The following is an 18,484-nucleotide window of genomic DNA, read 5'->3' on the forward strand; positions in this document are numbered from 1 at the left end:
CCATTCTCCCTTCTGACGCACTGTGTGACCTGGAGCAATTTTACTTAGTATGCTTAAATGGTTAAAGGTATATGTATACAATTCTCCTGTATCCTGTGCTTGTAAAAGTGCCTTTAGTAAAGGCATCATCCAAATGGTTAAATAAATAAATGTCACCCCAAGAGGCGGCACGCTGGCGCAGTGGGTAGCGCTGCTGCCTCGCAGTTGGGAGACCTGGGGACCCGGGTTCGCTTCCCGGGTCCTCCCTGCGTGGAGTTTGCATGTTCTCCCCGTGTCTGCGTGGGTTTCCTCCGGGCGCTCCGGTTTCCTCCCACAGTCCAAAGACATGCCGGTTAGGTGGATTGGCGATTCTAAATTGGCCCTAGTGTGTGCTTGGTGTGTGGGTGTGTTTGTGTGTGTCCTGCGGTGGGTTGGCACCCTGCCCAGGATTGTTTCCTGCCTTGTGCCCTGTGTTGGCTGGGATTGGCTCCAGTAGGCCCCCGTGACCCTGTGTTCGGATTCAGCGGGTTGGAAAATGGATGGATGGTTGGATGTCACCCCAAGATGCTGTGCCAAGCAGACAAATAAAGAATAGGAACATTTCACCATTATATTATGTTTACTTAGTATAAATACAATTACCAATAGTGATTCACAAGAATCAAGATATATGAGTACATGGCAGAATGAAACAGGGATACTTGATAAATAATTGTCGTAATTTTTCGAGTCATGAGTCATCTTGTTGCCAGTGCACGGTTTGCACATTCTCCTCTTGTGGGAGTGTTCGTCTGGGTACTCATTTCCTCACCTGTTAGGTGAATTGGTGACTCTGTGTAAGGGGGGTGGGGGGTGTGCACTGTGTGCCAGGCTGGCACATTGAACTGGGCTGTTTCTTGCATTTTGCCCAGTTCTGCAGTGAAAACACACAAGGCCCAGAATTGGATAAAACAGTTTACTTATTGGTTGGAGTACCAAATTTGGTAACAAAATCTTGTGTCAGTAGCAGTAATTCAGGGTTTAAAGAGGGTCAGCAAAAGCAGACAGATATTTGCAGGGACGTGTGGTAGAAGGGTTTATCAATCCTGAGTTGTAAAGAGTGAGCGACTTTAAGCATTTATATATGTTGGATTCAGAAAGTCTTCAGACCCTTTCACTTTCTGCATTGTGTTGCAGATTTCATTTTAAACAGACACATTTGCCATTTTTGTCCAGCAATTTACACTCAATAATCCATAATGATAAAGCAAAAACATGTTTTTAGAAAGGTCTGCAGATTTATTGAAAGCCAAAAACTGAAATCTCTCATTCACATAAGTTTTCAGACTCTTTGCTCTGGCATTCTAGGTTGTCCTCAGGTGCATCCTGTTTGCTTTATGTGTCCTTGAGACGTTTTGAGAACTTGAGTCGACTTCACCTGTGGCAAACTGAAACGACTGGACATCATTTAGAAAGGCACACATGTACCTGTGTGTAGTCCCACAGTTCACACTGCATGTCAGGACAAAAACCCAGCCATGAAGTCCAAGGAACCCTCTGTAGTCCTCCATGATCAAATTTTAGAGTGGCATGGATCAGGGCAAGGGGAGAAAAACATTTCTAAAGTGTTGAGTGCTCCCAAGAGCACAGTGGTCTCAAGAATTGTAAAATGAAGCAAGTTTAGAAGAACCAGGACTTTTCTTAGAGTTGGCTGTTTGGCCAGGCAAGAAGGGCCTTGGTCAATGAGGTGACCACAGATTTAATGATCACTGTAACAGAGCTTCAAAGGTCCACTGCTGCCTGTTGGAAGGGATGCCATCTCAGCAGCACTCCTTCAAATCTGGCTTTTATGGTAGGATGGCTAGATTGAAACCAATTTACAGTAAAAGGCATATGGCAGTTTAAAGGACTCTAAGAGCATGAGGAGAAGGAGTCTCTGGTGTAATGAGTCAAAAATTCAAAACTCTGGGCAGGACTCCAAGCACCATGTCTGACAAAGATCAGGCACTTCTCATCACCTGTCAAATACCATTCCTGTGGTCAAAGCATCATGCTTTGGGGGTGCTTCACAACAGCAATAACAAGGAGGCTGTTCAGAATTAAGGGAAGGATGAATGCAACCAAATGTTCAGAATAAAGGGAATGATGAATGCAGCCAAATACAGAGAGGTCCTTAAAGAAAAAAAACTGCTCCAGTGAGCACATGACCTCAGGCTGGGATGTTGGTTCACCTTCAGCAGAACGATGACCAGAATCATACAGCCAAATCAATGCTGGAGTGACTTTGAACGTGTCTCTGAGTGTTCTGGAGTGGCCCAGCCAAGCCCGGACTAAAACCCATAGAACGTCTGTGGATGACCAGAAGATGGTAGGTCACAGACGTTTTCCATTTAATCTAATCGAGCCTGAGAGGATCTGCCAGGAAGAATAGGTCAATAGGTCACCAAATCCAGGTGTACAAAGTTTGTAAAGAATAGGACTTGACTCTGGAATTGTTGCCAAATGGGGGTTCTACAAAGTGTTGAATTAAGGGTCTGAACACTGATACGATTGAGAGATTTCAGTTTTTGATTTTTAAAACATTTGTAAGCCTTTATGAAATAACATAACATGTTTTCGCTTTGTCATTACGGGATATCGAATGTAGATTGATGGGCAAAACTGCCAAATGTATCCATTTAAAAAAAAAGCTGCAACACAATAAAGTGTGCAGAAAGTGAAGGAATTGCATCCTTTCTGAATCCACTGTATCTCAGCGCCATTAGACAAAATGAATTCCTTCAGTAATTCTAGGAGTGTTAAAAGTAACAAGATGAACTACGTCTTCAACTCTTCCTATCCATTTTTAAGGAGCTTATTCAATTCGGTCAAGCGGTACGCCAGCTAATCTATTCAGAGAAAGTTACCAGGATGCAAAAGATGTAAGGCACAAACTTCACCGGGACGTGAAGCTCTCAAATGGCTCACTCGCTCACTCACTCTTGCCAGCATCAGGGTCTCGATAAATCTGACACTAAAACAGACATTTAAACTCCACAGAGATGTTACAGAAGTAGGGCACTGATTTCCAGTGCAACACACAGCTCCATCACGTCGTTCTAAACATTAAACATGTAAAAAAAATAATGTGGAGGTCTTCTTTTAGAAATAAATACCGTGTTGTTAAGACAATGCTTTATTCCCAGATGAATAAAAAAAAAATCCCCTGAAGCCTAACCGGTTTAGTTTCGATATGGACTTACGGGGAATCACGTCAGACCCCTCCCACTTACGTTTAACCTGTTAACCCGCCCTCTACGCTCACCTGCGCACGGAAGTACGGCCGCGCGCCACGCCCTAGAACGAAAGAGTACGAAGAGGGGAAGGAAAAACAAAGAAACTTGGCGACGAAAGGTTTCGGTTAGTCGAATCAGCGCAGTTCAGGCACAGTTGAGTTGGGGTATTTCGTCAACGTCTCTTCACGTCGAGTCAGAACCGTCAAATCCGAAGAGTATTGCACCACTTTGTTTTCTTCTCGTTGCACTTGTTCACAGCAATGGGACTCTGAGCCGAAACCGGCCTGAGTGTTGGACTTCTTGGGTTCAGGCTGTGTTGGACTTTTATTCTTGAGCTATGAACAAAAAGGACTACCTCGACTCTGGGTTGAGGTACAATCCAAATGCGGAGGTAAGTAGGCGCGGGCGCTTGCGCTTGCGCGCATGGCTGCCATCCAGCCAGCCGGTTCGAGGGTGAAGAATTGGGGGGTCAGCAGATTACGCTTGATTGTGAGTTGAATTGAAACTGGTCAGGAAGTCGAGCCAGGGCCTTCTTTGTTAGTAGGTGAGGAATCCTCCCCTTTAATCAATTGGAGTCCACTCGTTTAGATTATTGGAAGTTTTGGGCTCACCGCGACATTTGAGTAAGAGCTTTGAAATTGTTAAGTCTCTCTGCTCCAGTCCAGTCCTCTGAAGGACAGAGACTTTGATTTTGAAGAATTTACCGGTGATGCGAATCCACGACATGACTACAACATGAGGAACACAAGTCCAAGACTATCACTGCAATTTTACCGGAATGAAGGTCTGATTGGATACAGATGATACGTCATTATTGGGTACCATCAATTTGGAGCTGTACACGTTTATAATTTCTGAGGTAATGCTTCCCATTCATGAAGCAAGTGATGCTTGGTAAGGACTGATTTCAGTTTGATTTAGTCAGTGAAAGCATGTGGACCTTACTGTTACTGTTTTTTTAATCTGTATATGTGCTTTGATTCGTTCTTTAAATGAAAAGCACTTTATAAGAATAAACTGAGTCAGTGTAGGATAGCAAATGTCTTTATGGATTTTTCATCCTTGCAAATCCCAAAGACTAACCTTGTTAGCCCAGCTTGTTTCTGTCTATTCAGCAGGCCATCTCTGTTAAGCTTAGTTCAGTATTGCTAACACCTGCCAAGTCTGGATGCAACGTTTGGGTTTGTGATCAATGAGGACTAGGACTGGTATGTCAAGGACTACGTTGTTAGGGTCTCTCGGTCTAGCAGACCTGGGTGTTGTTATGGGTGGGGTGGGGGGAGTGAATGTAAATATGTTTTCAAGTTTACGGGGCCCACAGAGACTGCTTGAGAGTTCTGTGCTACACCCTTGCTTGCAGATTCACACTATACAACATCTACAAGATCACACCATATCTGATGGGCGTATGCAGCAGAATTTGTGGTCCAGGTTTTGGCCTTCTCATGGAATGGACTGCTGCAACTCTACTGCAATCCGATGCAGATGATTCAAAGTAAAGCGGCATGTTGCTCCTCTTTTCAGATCACTACATTGGCTTTGTGTAGCACCATCATTCAAAACTTCGATATTTGCTTACAGAGTAGTACACAGGTCAGCAGTGTGTGTGTATATATATATATATATATATATATATATATATATATATATTCACAGCATTCGTAGTCTGAATCACAATCTGATTGTATGGGTGGTTACCTACCAGGTAACGCTTGTGGTTGGTCAGCAAGTCGGCTAACATCCGCCACGGTGCCCTCTTTCAGTTGTGAGAAGCAGATCATAGAATGGTTGAAATAGTATACTGTCAAATAATGCAAAGAGTACGTAACACGTTGATTCCCGAGTGGTAATGAAGTGAGTGTGTACGCCTGATGAGCCCAGAATTAGGGTGAAACACTTTGCATTATTTGACAGTAAACTATTTCAACCATATATAGTTCTTTATTTTGCCTTATACAATTTTTTATTAGTATTTTTAATATTTTTATTAGTTTTCGCATACCCCTTGGAGTCAGAGCGCAGGGTCAGCCATTGCACAGCGCCTCTGGAGCAATTACAGGTTAAGGGTCTTGCTCAAGGATCCAGCAGAGTAGGATCTCTTTTGGCAGTGATGGGGATTCGAACCAGCAACCTTCTGGATACCAGTGCAGATCCTTGGCCTCAGAGCCACCACTCCGCCCTATATATATATATATATATATATATATATATATATATATATATATATATAAAATATGGAGACTCTTGTGAAGTTCTATGCTTCTTGTCGACCACTCAAGTCTGCTGGTCAATGGCGTTAGAAGATACCATCTCTGCGTGGACTCAAATCTCAATCCAAACTCTTCATGAGTAGCTGCTAACTGGTGGAACAAGCTGCTCACCATTCAAACTACTGACACTCTGTGTGTTTAAGAAGCATTTGAAGATTCTCCGGTTCTGTGAATTTCTCTTAATTGAAAATAGCTTTGGGAGGTTCTTGAAACTAGCCTGTATTCTGTTCTGAGCGCTTCACTTGTTATGGTCAATTTTATAACGTTGTCCTGTAACACTTGCTCCATAATAGTCATCCACCCCCCCCATGTGTTTTCTTGATTATGTTGACCACTTTTGTGAGTCTCTTTGGATAAAAGCATCTGATAAGCAAATAAATTTAAATGCCAAGACCCACAGTTTAGATTACCTGGAGAATCAAAATTTGCCCCCTGTTGGTGTGTCAATATGATGGTCATGTACCTGGTCTAGTCTTGTGTTTTGTGTTTTTTTTGTTTTTTATTATTTTTATTTTTTTTTATTATTCCCACTGCTACCAGGATAGACACCTGGCTCCTCCAGAATCTGAAGTTGATACGTGGAATTAATGATGGATAGATGAGTGGACTAATTTTCCTCAGCAGGCCCACCAAGTTAATTGCGCCTGCTGTAATTTAGTTTGTCGTGTGTCTGTATACGACTGTGAGCTTTTTTTTTTGTTTTTGTCACACCCAGGATGAAACGGGGGTGCAGTTCCTTCCTGTGTCAGACAGCAGTAAATTGGAGAAAACTGGCCCCAAGAAGGTGATGCTGATGGTGGGCGTGGTGGTCCTGGCGCTGCTCCTCTCGCTTATGATTGGTTTGCTGGTGTGGCATTTCCAGTGTGAGTATATGGTCTATTCTTTAAAATGTCCGGTCTGAATCAAACCTTAAAGTAACTTCTCTTCTACCCTGTGCCCTCTCTCTCAGTCCGCAAAGACCCCAGGCTTCAGAAGATCTACACTGGGATGCTGCACATAAGCAGCGAGCAGTTTATCGATGCCTACGAGAATCAAGACTCTCCAGAGTCCACCAAGCTGGCTGCCAAAGTGGTGGAGCAAGTTAGTAAAATAACACCATGTGGTGTGACCTGTACTGGAGTGTTTGGTTTTTGGACACTTTCAGTGGTGACCTAATGCTCTTTTTGTTATCCTGCAGCTCAACTCTATGTATGCCAGTTCTCCTGTGCTGTCCAAGCATTATGTCAAGTCAGAGGTGACTGCCTTCAGGTATGCCCTATTCACGTCCTGCATTGGGAAAGCCTGTTCTGATGATGGTGACCTGTCAAGAAGTTAGGGGGTCTGTGGCCACTAGGTCAAGGAAGAACAGTAGCAAACGAGCTGTCTTGTCTTTTCAGTGAAGGCAGCGTCATCGCCTACTACCTGTCTGAGTTCCGGGTGCTACCTGATCAGGAGAAGCAGCTGGATGATGACATGGCCTCCATCTCCACTAAGGTATCGAGGGGTATGCGAAAGATGAATCAACTACAGGTGGACAACATCGATGCTTCCCGTGAGTGATCTTTTGTCTTGCAGCTTGTGGCTTTTTGGGCTGGCATTGGGGTACCCTGTGTTCCAGACACTCAATGCCTCCTTTTCTCTTTGTGCAGCTGTTGAACCCCGGAGGTTACTGGTGACCCGCAGTAAGTATCCTTTTATGTTTGTCCTTTCCAGGCTGCGGTGGTACGTTGGGTAACGCTGCTGCCTCATAGCCCCAGGGACCCGAGTTCAAATCCTGGTTCCTTTTATTTGACTCTTCATTAGCTCCTTATGCGTGTATGATGGACTAAGTTGGTTCCTGCCTTGTACTTGATACAGGGCTGTGGAATAATTGAATATCCCAGTAGTTTTTTTTGAAATGTATTCATGATTTATATAGATGGCTGGAGGATCTGCTTGCTTCTTATCACCTTCTTCTTGTGACCCTGCCGATCTCTTCTACCCATACTACAGGCAGCTGCTTGCAGAGATTACACACGGTAAAGCAGGGTGTTGTCACCTTCACCTCTCCTGGCTTCCCCAACACTCCCTACCCTTCACTCTCTCTGTGCCGCTGGATGCTGCGGGCAGACCCCAACTACATCATCAAGCTCAGATTCGTGACTTTCAACTTGGAGAACAATTGTAGCGCTGATTCGTTGACGGTGTATGACTCTCTGACTATGGAGGGATCCCGACTCATCACAGAGTGAGTAATCAATCTAGGTGGGAGTGTCCAAGCTGTGTGGGTGGAGGTTAGCATCTCTCCTAATGCTGCCATGTTGTTGCACCATAGGAAGTGTGGCATCTACCAGCCTTGGCAGACCCTTCAGTTGGAGTCTTCTAGCAATGTCATGCTGGTGCTGCTTCTTACAGACGGTGCAAATAACTTTGCAGGATTCCGAGCTGATTTTTGGCAGGTGTCTAAAGCGTCAACAGGTATGGCATTGAGAAGAGCAGTTTCCGAGATTGGTTTTGCACCTTGTTGCCATTAGCTGTGATTTGTCACCCTCTGTTCCTGTTACAGCATGTGGAGGACAGTTGACTGGGGCCGGTGGCAACTTCACCTCCCCTAACTACCCGTCATACTACCCGCCTCGGATGGATTGCACGTGGAACATAACAGTGAGTCCACTTCCAGGCTAGTCTGGTGACACTTAGAGTCATTCCAACAAACTGACTGTCATCCCATCCCTGCCCTGCCCTCTGTCCCCAGGTGCCTAACGGCTTAAACGTCAAAGTGCGCTTCAACAAGTTTCTGCTGAGTGAGCCAGGAGTGATTGTAGGGAGCTGCTCCAAGGACTATGTGGAGATCAATGGACAAAGGTAGGAAGTCAAAAAGTGAAATGGTTGGCTGCCTGGTGAGTTCCGTCACTGCTTACTGTGGTTTGTGGCAACGGCTGCTCTTTTCTTCATCAGGTTATGTGGTGAGCAGCCTGTGACGGTGGTTTCCAGCAAGTCTTCGTGGATAATCGTTAAGTTCCACTCAGATTCTTCATATGTGGATCGCGGTTTTACTGCTGAGTACCTCTCCTACGAGCCCACCAACCGTGAGTCATCCAGTCTGATAGGGGCGGGTGTATGGTGAACGTGGCATACCACTTGGGTTAGACTTGGGTTCACTGGTCTGCCACACATTTCACCCTGTGGTAACATAAATCAGTGACGGCCTTTACATGGCTTTTATACAGCCTGTCCGGACAAGTTCCTCTGCAAGAATGACCGCTGCATCAAGCAAGAACTACAGTGTGATGGCTGGAACGACTGTGGGGACAACAGCGACGAGAAACAGTGCTGTGAGTAGCGGCGTCTGTACAAAGAATGTGACCAACATGTAATGACGAGTCTGTGCGCTCAGGGGTGTGGGTCGAGTGTAACAAGAGAGTGCAGACCTGCAGGGGCACAAGTGTGAGTGTGAAAGTGTGCAGTTTTAAGAAGTATGAAGAGTATGTGTGTGTGTGTGTGTGAGAGAGAGTACAGTTTAGTGAGTGAGAGTGTGTACAAACCTCTGGAGTGAGAAAGTGTGTGCTAGAGCCAGTATGAGTAGTTTATGTAAGAAAGTGTAATTTAATGAATGGGCGTGTGCACATGTGCAGATATCGGGGTTGAGCAACTATAGAGTGTCAGAATTTGTATACTAGAAAAAGTGCACACTCTGCAGTATGAGATGCATGTGCAAAACATTAGTCTAATTAGTGGATGTGTGTACTTTGAGCAAGCGTACACACATCATGGTTTGAGTAAAAGTGTAGAGAATGTGTGATGGAATTTCCTCTGCGTTTTGGGCTCTGTGGAGATTGTGTTAAATGTATACTGTACAGGAAGGACAAGATGCATTAGATGAATTGGGTCTCCAGCTGGGAGTTGCCTGTTTAATTGGCCGATTGTTGAGTCAAAAAAGTGTGCCCCCCCTAAACATTCTCTTATACTGAGAGAGAGGAAAAGGTCATCAGAACCACTTCTAGTTGTGCAATATTTCTCAAATATAATATCTTTGTTTTTTTTTCTTCTTTCTGCTGCTCCCATTAGGGGTTGCCACAGCAGATCATCTTTTTCCATCTCTTCCTGTCCTCTACATCTTGTTCTGTTACACCCATCACCTGCATGTCCTCTCTCACCACATCCATAAACCTTCTCTTAGGCCTTCCTCCTTTCCCCTTACCTGGCAGCTCCATCCTCATCATCCTTGTCCCAATATACTCAGCATCTGCACATGTCCAAACCAACGCAATCTCACCTCTCTGACTTTGTCTCCCAACCATCATAACCAATTGATAATATCGATACACAATTATTTCTCTATTTATAGATAGATAGATACTTTATTAATCCCAAGGGGAAATTTACATACTCCAGCAGCAGCATACCAATACAAAAAATAATATTAAATTAAAGAGTAATAAAAATGCAGGTAAAAACAGACAATAACTTTGTATAATGTTAACGTTTACCCCCCAGGTGGAACTGAAAAGTCGCATAATTTGGAGGAGGAACGATCTCCTCAGTCTGTCAGTGGAGCAGGACAGTGACAGCAGTCTGTCGCTGAAGCTGCTCCTCTGTCTGGAGATGATACTGTTCAGTGGATGCAGTGGATTCTCCATAATTGACAGGAGTCTGCTCAGCGCCCGTCACTCTGCCACAGATGTCAAACTGTCCTGCTCCATGCCTACAATAGAGCCTGCCCTCCTCACCAGTTTGTTCAGGCGTGAGGCGTCCCTCTTTTTTATGCTCCTTCCTCAGCACACCACTGCGTAGAAGAGGCATCTAATGAAGTGTAAACAGTGTGTCAGTTTTTATACCAGAACAAGTTTGTAATCTTTGCACGCACAACCTTCATACTAAAGTATTACTCATAAGGTAGGATGCTCTTTACATTTTAACCCCATGAAAAGCTTGCACACATGCTCAGTGTATGCACATTCTAAACTATGCATCCATCCATTATCTAACCCACTATATCCTAACTACAGGGTCACGGGGGTCTGCTGGAGCCAATCCCAGTCAACACAGGGCACAAGGCAGGAAACAAACCTGGGCGCCAGCATTCTAAACTATACTCTTTCATATACGCAGTCCTTATATCCTCAAATTGTACATACATCCAAATGTTATGAGACACCTGCTTACGCACCCACTACATTCTTGTTTGTCATGGTACCGGAAGGTAGTGACTGACCTCTTGTGTGTTGATTAGCTTATGCCGGTAAGATGGCATAGTGGTTTAAGCCTTTGGACTTCAAACTCTGAGGTTGTGGGTTGAAGTCCTGCTACTGATGGTGTGCGACCCTGAGCAAATCACTTCACCTGCATGTGCGCCGAATGGAAAAACAAAAGAAATGTAACTGATTGTTTCTCAAATGTAAGTCACCTTGGGTAAAGGATAAGTAAAGGACGTAAGGGTAAAGAATGACAGCCAGGATAAGTAAATAATAAAGCAAGAATGTCACTGTACTCTGCACATGGACTCCACAAGACCCCCACCCTGAAGCTGTCCTTCTGTATCTGGCACCAAGATGTCAGCAGCAGATCTGTTAAGCCCTGTAAGTTGTGAGGCGGGGCCTCCATGGATCAGGCTTGTTTTTCCGGCACGTTCCTTAGATGCTCTATTGGATTGAGATCTGGGAAATCTGAGGGCTGAGTCAACACCTTGAAGTCTTTGTCATGTTCCTCAAACCGTTCCACAGCAGTTATTGCAGTTTGCCAGGGCGCATTATTCTGCTAAAAGAGTCTGATGCCATGAAAGGGTGTACTGTACACATAGTCTGCAACAATCTTTAGGTAGGCGGTACATATCAAAGTAACATCCCCAACGTTACTCGGCAGAACATCGCCCAGAGCATCACACTGCCTTCGTCGGCTTGTCGTCCCCCATAGTTTAACCTGCTGCGCTCTCTTCCCTAAGTAAGTGATGCACAGACATCCAGCCATCCGGTTGATCTAAAAGAAATTAATCAGAGCAGGCAACCTTCTTCCAGTGCTCCATGGTCCAGTAGTGACCCTCGTATGATCTTTGTAGGTGATTTTGGCGATGGACAGGGGTCAGTATGGGCACTCTAAGCGGTTTCTGGCAATGCAATAAGCTGCGATGCACTGTGTGTTCTGATCCCTTTCTCTCATGAACAGCATTAGGTTTTTCAGCAATTTGTGCTACTGTAGCTCTTCTGGAGGATCAGACCAGACGGGCTAGCTTTAGCTCCCCATGTGACTCCATGAGCTTTGGGTGGCCATGACCCTGTCGCCAGTTCACAGATTTGTTTTTCCTTAATCCATTGCTACTAAGCACTGGGTACTGGGAACACCCCACGAGATCAGCCATTCTGGAGAGGCTCTGTCCCAATCGTCTAGCCGTCACAATTTGTCCCTTGTCACATTCACTTGGATCCTTGCACTTGCCCCTTTCTCCTGCTTCCAACACGTATCTCCTTCAAGAACTGAATGTTTACTGGCTGCCCAACATATCACATCACCCCCCCGACAGGTGCCATCAGTGTTCTTTACTTCACCTGTCAATGGTTTTAATGTCGTGGCTGATCAGCACATAGCGAGTGTGTGTTCACCGATCACATGTACGATTTTACAGAGTGTCGTACAATTTGTGCACTTTTGGGGTTGTGTGTCATAAGTGCGTCTATGCTGTGATAAGTTGAAGTTTTTCAGCATGTAATGGAGTGAAGACGAGGGCGCTAGGGCTAGTGCATGCTCTTTGAGGTTTGGGGGGTTTATGTTTATAGACATGAAGGGCATTGGACAAACGTGGGGCCTCTGCTGGCTGTAGAGTGGTGTAGTATACATGTGCACGAGTATAACAAGCAAGTATGTCAGCCAACTTGTGCTAGAGAGAGACTGAGGAGTGGCCATATACCGTAAGGATATACAGTATACAGTAATCCCTCCTCCATCGCGGGGGTTGCGTTCCAGAGCCACCCGCGAAATAAGAAAATCCGCGAAGTAGAAACCATATGTTCATATGGTTATTTTTATATATTTTAAGCCCTTATAAACTCTCCCACACTATTATAAACATTTCACGCACAATTATACAGCATAAACCCTTTGTATTCTCTTAGATATTAGGTAAGATTCGTTGAAATTATGTATGTAAACACAGTTTACATACAGTAAAACCTAAATATTATTTTAAAGATATCGAGCGTCTCCGATATCACATATGTTACAGCCATTACGACAGACAGGCCACCAGCAATAAATACGTACAATGCAAGAAAAATTGTATACAGTAAAATGTGTGTACAGTGACACTAAACTATATACATGTAATAAGTACTGTAGGTAGGTAATTAATTATGGTTACTCACCAACAATGACACGACGACTTGTCCGATAACGATGAGTTTAATTTTACTGCACAACAAAGGATAGCGTTACAGCTCTTCTAAAGGAGCCTCTTCAGGCGACTGTGTAGCACCGCCGTTGTTCTTCTTCCATCACTCTTCAATCCAAATCCCTAAAGCAGATTCCATCCAGACTACTGCCTTATCACGTCCACTTGCAACTCGTTTTGCGCCCTGCTTAAAGGACACTGTGGTCGTAGATCTTATATGCTTTTCCTCCTTTTTAAATAAAAAGAATCGTGGACTCATTTATGCTGTAATGGTGTCCTGCAGCGGTGTAGCTGTTTCCTTCCTTCAACATATCCAAAACTTTTACCTTTTCTGCAATCATTTGCATCTTCTGTTGGCGCTTGGGCACGTTAATGCTGAATGAGTGAGATTAGACTTCCTGGTTAACGCAGCAGTCCGTCGCTGAGCCAATCAGCAACACACAGGAACTTAACCACGTGCTCTGATTGGGTAGCTTCTCAGCCATCCGCCAATAGCGTCCCTTGTTTGAATTCCAATGGGCAAATCAACTGAGGAAGCACACGTACTATAGACCACAGACATCCGCGAAGCAGTGAAAAATCCGCGATTATATATTCACATATGCTTACATTTAAAATCCGCGATGGAGTGAAGCCGCGAAAGACGAAGCGCGATATAGCGAGGGATCACTGTAATGAGTGTTTCTGTAGTGGGCAGGAGTGCCTTATAAGATCTTGTGGTCAAGCAGGCTTTCATAGTTTGGTGTATAATACGGGCAGAGTGGTGCATCTGAGGCTAAGGATCTGCGCTGGCATCCCGAAGGTTGCCAGTTTGAACCCCCGTCACTGCCAAAAGACATGCTACTCTGCTGGGCCCTTAAACTTCCATTGCTCCAGGGGCGCTGTACAATGGCTGACCCTGCGCTCTGACCTCAAGGGGTATGCGAAAAAGATGCATTTCACTGCGTGTTGTCCTATATAACTATGTATGTGACAATAAATAATTATTATCATAAGAGAGCATGTGTATATTCAGTCAACTTGTGTAGTGGTGCACTAGAGCTGTAGTCCTGCAGGAGGAATGTGGGGGTCCATAACTAGCCATGAGGAGTATCCTTAACCTTCATCTCTCTCTCTCACCCTCAGCCTGCAAGGCAGACCAGTTCACCTGTAAGAACTCCCTGTGCAAACCCAAGTTCTGGCTGTGCGACGGAGTCAATGACTGTGGGGACAACAGTGATGAGACCTCGTGCGGTGAGTCACACGCCAACTTTGCCAGTGTGTGTGTGTTCTCGGTGCTCCCAGTATGCTTAGCTCACTCTTGTGTTGCCTTCTTCCAGCTTGCCCACAGGGACAGATCAAATGTCTCAATGGGAATTGTGTGTCCGAGAAGAGGAAGTGTGATGGCACCGACGACTGTGGAGATGGCACAGATGAGATGAACTGCCCAAAGGGTAAGTGGAAGTGGCAGTGGGATGGCATGATTTGGGTGCTTCCCACAGCGTGTGCCCCCCTTGACCTGTATTCTTCCTCTTCAGCTAATGCGGACGTCACCTGTTCAGATGCCACATACAAGTGCAAGAATGGAAAATGTGTTAGCAAGAAGAATCCTGAGTGCGATGGCGTGAGTGACTGTTCCGATGGCTCAGACGAGAGCAACTGTGGTGAGTGTTCTGCCAAGCCAAGGTGTCATGCCGTGCCACTGGCGAGAGCTCATCCTGATGGCTTTTATTTCCCTTTTCAGATTGTGGGACGCGGCCCAGTAAGCACTCGCGCATCGTCGGGGGTCTGGATGCAGACGTCGGCGAGTTTCCCTGGCAGGTCAGCTTGCACGTGAAGGGCTCTGGACACACATGTGGTGCCTCGCTCATCTCTGATCACTGGTTGGTGACGGCCGCACACTGTGTGCAGGACGACGGCAGAATCAAGTAAGTTGACGCAGAGCCCTGAAGGCTCCCTGTTGGTGGTCTGAGTACAAGTCACAGGAGGTTCTACTCGACCTTTGTAACACACTGGTGAGGCCTCATCTGGAGTATTGGGGGTAATTTTGGTCTCCAGTCTACAAAAAGGACATAACAGCACTAGAGAAGGTCCAGAGAAGAGCGACTGGGCTGATTGAGGGGCTACAGGGGATGAGTTATGAGGAAAAATGAAAAGATCTGAGCCTTTAAAGGGGATGAAGAGTAGACCTGAATGAAGTGTTTAGCATTATGAAGTGAATTAGTCCAGTGGATCAAGATGGTGACTTTAAATTAAGTTCATCAAGAAGACACAGTTGGAAACTTATGAAGGGTAAATTCCACGCAAACATTAGAAAGTTTTTCTTTACACAGAGAACAATAGATCCTTGGAATAAGCGACCAGGTAGTGTGGTGGACAGTAAGACTTTAGGGACTTTCAAAAGTTGATGTTTCTTTTGGAAGAAGTAAGTGGACAGGACTGGCGAGCTTTGTTGGGCTGAATGGCCTGTTCTCGTCTAGAATGTTCTAATGTCTGCAGTGAGCCAATTATTTCATTTTTATTTTTTCTTGATTCCTCAGCTATGCCAGCCCCAAGACCTGGGAAGCCTACCTTGGCTTACACAGGCAGGGAAAACCTGAAACTGAGACAGTTCAGAGGAACCTCAAGCAGATCATCGCACACCCCTATTACAATGACTACACCTTTGACAACGACATCGCCTTGATGGAGCTGGACAAACCAGTGGCCTACAGTCCTCTCATTCGGCCCATCTGCCTGCCTGATGCCACCTATGTGTTACCTGCGGGCAAATCTGTCTGGATCACTGGCTGGGGTGCCACCAAAGAGGGAGGTAAGTCACCAATCCTAACTGTGACTAAGCGCGTTGACCTGATGGCGGTCATGTTGGGTGTGGACAGTACCGGGACATCCAGCTAGTTCTTCTCACAGTCGCCTTTGGTTCCTCCCCTCAGGTTTTGGGGCCACCGTGTTGCAGAAGGCTGAGGTCCGAATCATCAACGAGACGGTCTGTAAAAGCTTACTGCCAGGACAGGTGACCTCCAGGATGATATGTGCCGGCTTTCTGACCGGGGGAGTGGATGCTTGTCAGGTGAGCCTTGGTGACCTTTCTTGTGACCGAGTCAGCCTGGTTGAGGGATTTACGGCATCTTTTTACAAATTCTTGTGCTTGTTTGCAGGGTGACTCTGGTGGCCCCATGTCCAGCGTCGAAACCAACGGGCGTCTGTTTCTAGCAGGAGTGGTCAGCTGGGGCGATGGCTGCGCCCGCAGGAACAAACCTGGCATTTACACCCGTGTCACTCAGTTCCGGGCCTGGATCAAAGAAAAGACTGGCGTGTGACCGGTGTTGGCACAGAGGCTGGTGCTTTGTTTCCTAGAGACTGTGAAAGCCTGTGGTGCCAGCCTCCGTGCCAGGTTGGGTGAACTGGCAGCCCAAATGAAGTATATCTGTACATAAAATCTATATAAATGTAAAGTTTTAATTTGAGGGTGGGGGTGGGAGGGTGGTCTTCACTTCACCGACCATGAGCCTGGTTCAATGTTTGTTTTTTTATTGGTGCGGTGTTTTAAGATGGGTGGGCTTATTGTAGGGGCGGGGTGGGGGATTTTCAAGTGTTGCTTTTCTCTGCCCTGCGAAATGCGCCAGGGCAGGGTTGGCATTCCCAACAAGTGCCTTATTCTAACGTGTGATACTGGAGGACGGGGGAGGTGGCTAAGTGTGTGGGGGGGTTTGGGGGGTGGGGGGGCGTTCATGTCTACAATGGGGGCATCCACTCCAGCAAGCTGGCAGCTTTTGTTCGTCCACTCTTCTCTTTTTGCTTCTCCCCAATGTGATTTTTTTTTTTTATATATGTAATAATGCTGTACCAGTGGTGGTTTGGGGCATCGGGGTCACTCTCTCCTGGTACTGGACTTAGGAAGCGTCTACAGACCTGTGCTCGGCTTTTATCTTTCGGTTTCTTGTTTTATATTTTTGTGTGTATTTTGCCTTCTTTCCTTTCTACAAAAAAATAAAAACTTTGTGTATAAAATCATTTGACTTAAATTTGAGAAATAGTGCTAGCAGATAAAGTGGTTGGTTAACGTACACTATATTGCCATAAGTACTAGGACCCCCCCCTCCAAATCATTGAATTCAGCTGTTCCAGTCGCTTCCATGGCCACAGGTGTATAAACTCGAGCCCCTCGGCATGCAGACTGCTGGCTTCTACGCACATTTGTGACAGAATGGGTCGCTCTCAGGAGCTCAGTGAGTTCAAGCCTGGCACTGGGATAGGATGCCACCTGGGCAGTTAAGTCCATTTGTGAAGTTTCCTCGCTACTAAATATTCCACAGTCCACTGTTAGTGGTGTTATAACAAAGTGAAAGTAAATGGGAACAACAGCAACTCAGCCATGAAGTGGTAGGCCACATAACATCACAGGACAGTGCATGCTGAGGTGTTCAGAAGTCACCAGCTTTCTGCAGAGTCAATAGCTACAGACCTCCGAAAGCTCAAGAACAGTGCAGCGTAGACAGAGAGCTTCATGGCCGAGCAGCTGCAGCCAAGCCTGACATCACCAAACCGTCGGACGCAGTAATGTAAAGCCCACCACCCGCCACTGGACTCGACAGCAGTGCAGATGCATCCTCTGAAGTGACGAATCACACAATCCGACGGACGAGTCTGGGTTTGGCGGCTGCCAGGAAAACGGGACTTGCCTGACTGCACTGTGCCAAGGGTAAAGTTTGGTGGAGGGAGGATTATGGTGTGAGGTTGTTTATCAGGGGTTGGGCTTGGCCCTTTAGTTGTGAAAGGAACTCTTAATGCTTCAGCATACAAAGCCATTTTGGACAATTTCAACTTTGTGCGAACGTTTTGGGGATGGCAACATGACTGCGCACACACAAGTGCACAAAGCAAGGTCTATAAAGAAATGGAGGAGCGAGTCTGGTGTGGAGGAACTTGAGTGACCTTCACAGAGCCCTGACCTCAACCCGACAGAACACCTTTGGGATGAATTAGAACGGAGACTGCGAGTGGGTGAGCCAGGCCTTCTCATCCAACATCAGTGCCTGACCTCACAAATGCTCTCCTGGTCTCAAGTCTCCATGAACACACTCCTACAACTCATGGAAAGCCTCACCCAGAAGAGTTGAAGCTGTTGGAGTCGGCCCACCCTTTGCACCTCCACGTTAAAGCCTGTGTACAGGGTGAGTCAAAATTATGTTAACATTTGAATGGCGGAAACAATTTATTCACAAAACATACTTCATATGTGCAAGATGATTTACAGGAATGTCTCTGCCTGTTCACCATCATGTTCAACACATGGACCACATGTGACACATAAATTATATATAAGTATATACATAGCAGTACCATTAATGTTAACATAATTTTGACTCACCCTGTATTAAGAATGGGATGTCATTAAAGTTCATGTGTACGTAAAGGCAGGTGGCCCAATACTTTTGGCAATAGAGTGTATTTGAGATCATTTGTCTCCAGTGAGGGTCTTGTGCTGCCCACTTTATCTCCATATCCCCACTCTTTCTGGAAGCTGGTGCTGTGTTTCAAGTGATCCCTGCCCATCTGAGCCAAAGGCTATGAGTCTGATCATAGTCTATTCTCACTGCCCAGATCAGCCACAAATGCCCAGTTTTGCCCTACTGTACCCTTCCACTATCTCTTGGTACTTC

General features: G+C 45.7%; 1 protein-coding gene across 1 annotated transcript; it reads left to right on the top strand.

Annotated features, from left to right (window-relative positions):
- Window positions 1–3,262: 3,262 nt before the first annotated feature.
- st14a (ST14 transmembrane serine protease matriptase a) lies at window positions 3,263–16,794 on the top strand. Its single transcript, XM_028808468.2, has 19 exons — window positions 3,263–3,624; window positions 6,219–6,366; window positions 6,453–6,583; window positions 6,681–6,751; window positions 6,880–7,034; window positions 7,132–7,164; window positions 7,475–7,709; window positions 7,797–7,939; window positions 8,028–8,125; window positions 8,217–8,326; window positions 8,420–8,550; window positions 8,692–8,796; window positions 13,968–14,075; window positions 14,162–14,275; window positions 14,360–14,485; window positions 14,566–14,749; window positions 15,362–15,633; window positions 15,755–15,891; window positions 15,980–16,794. Exons 1-19 carry the CDS (start codon window positions 3,571–3,573, stop codon window positions 16,139–16,141), a joined length of 2,517 nt encoding a protein of 838 aa, XP_028664301.1. The 5' UTR covers window positions 3,263–3,570; the 3' UTR covers window positions 16,142–16,794.
- Window positions 16,795–18,484: the final 1,690 nt, after the last annotated feature.

The sequence above is a fragment of the Erpetoichthys calabaricus genome, chromosome 9 (genome assembly GCF_900747795.2).
Source record: "Erpetoichthys calabaricus chromosome 9, fErpCal1.3, whole genome shotgun sequence".
In the NCBI taxonomy this organism is placed as follows: Eukaryota; Metazoa; Chordata; class Cladistia; order Polypteriformes; family Polypteridae; genus Erpetoichthys; species Erpetoichthys calabaricus.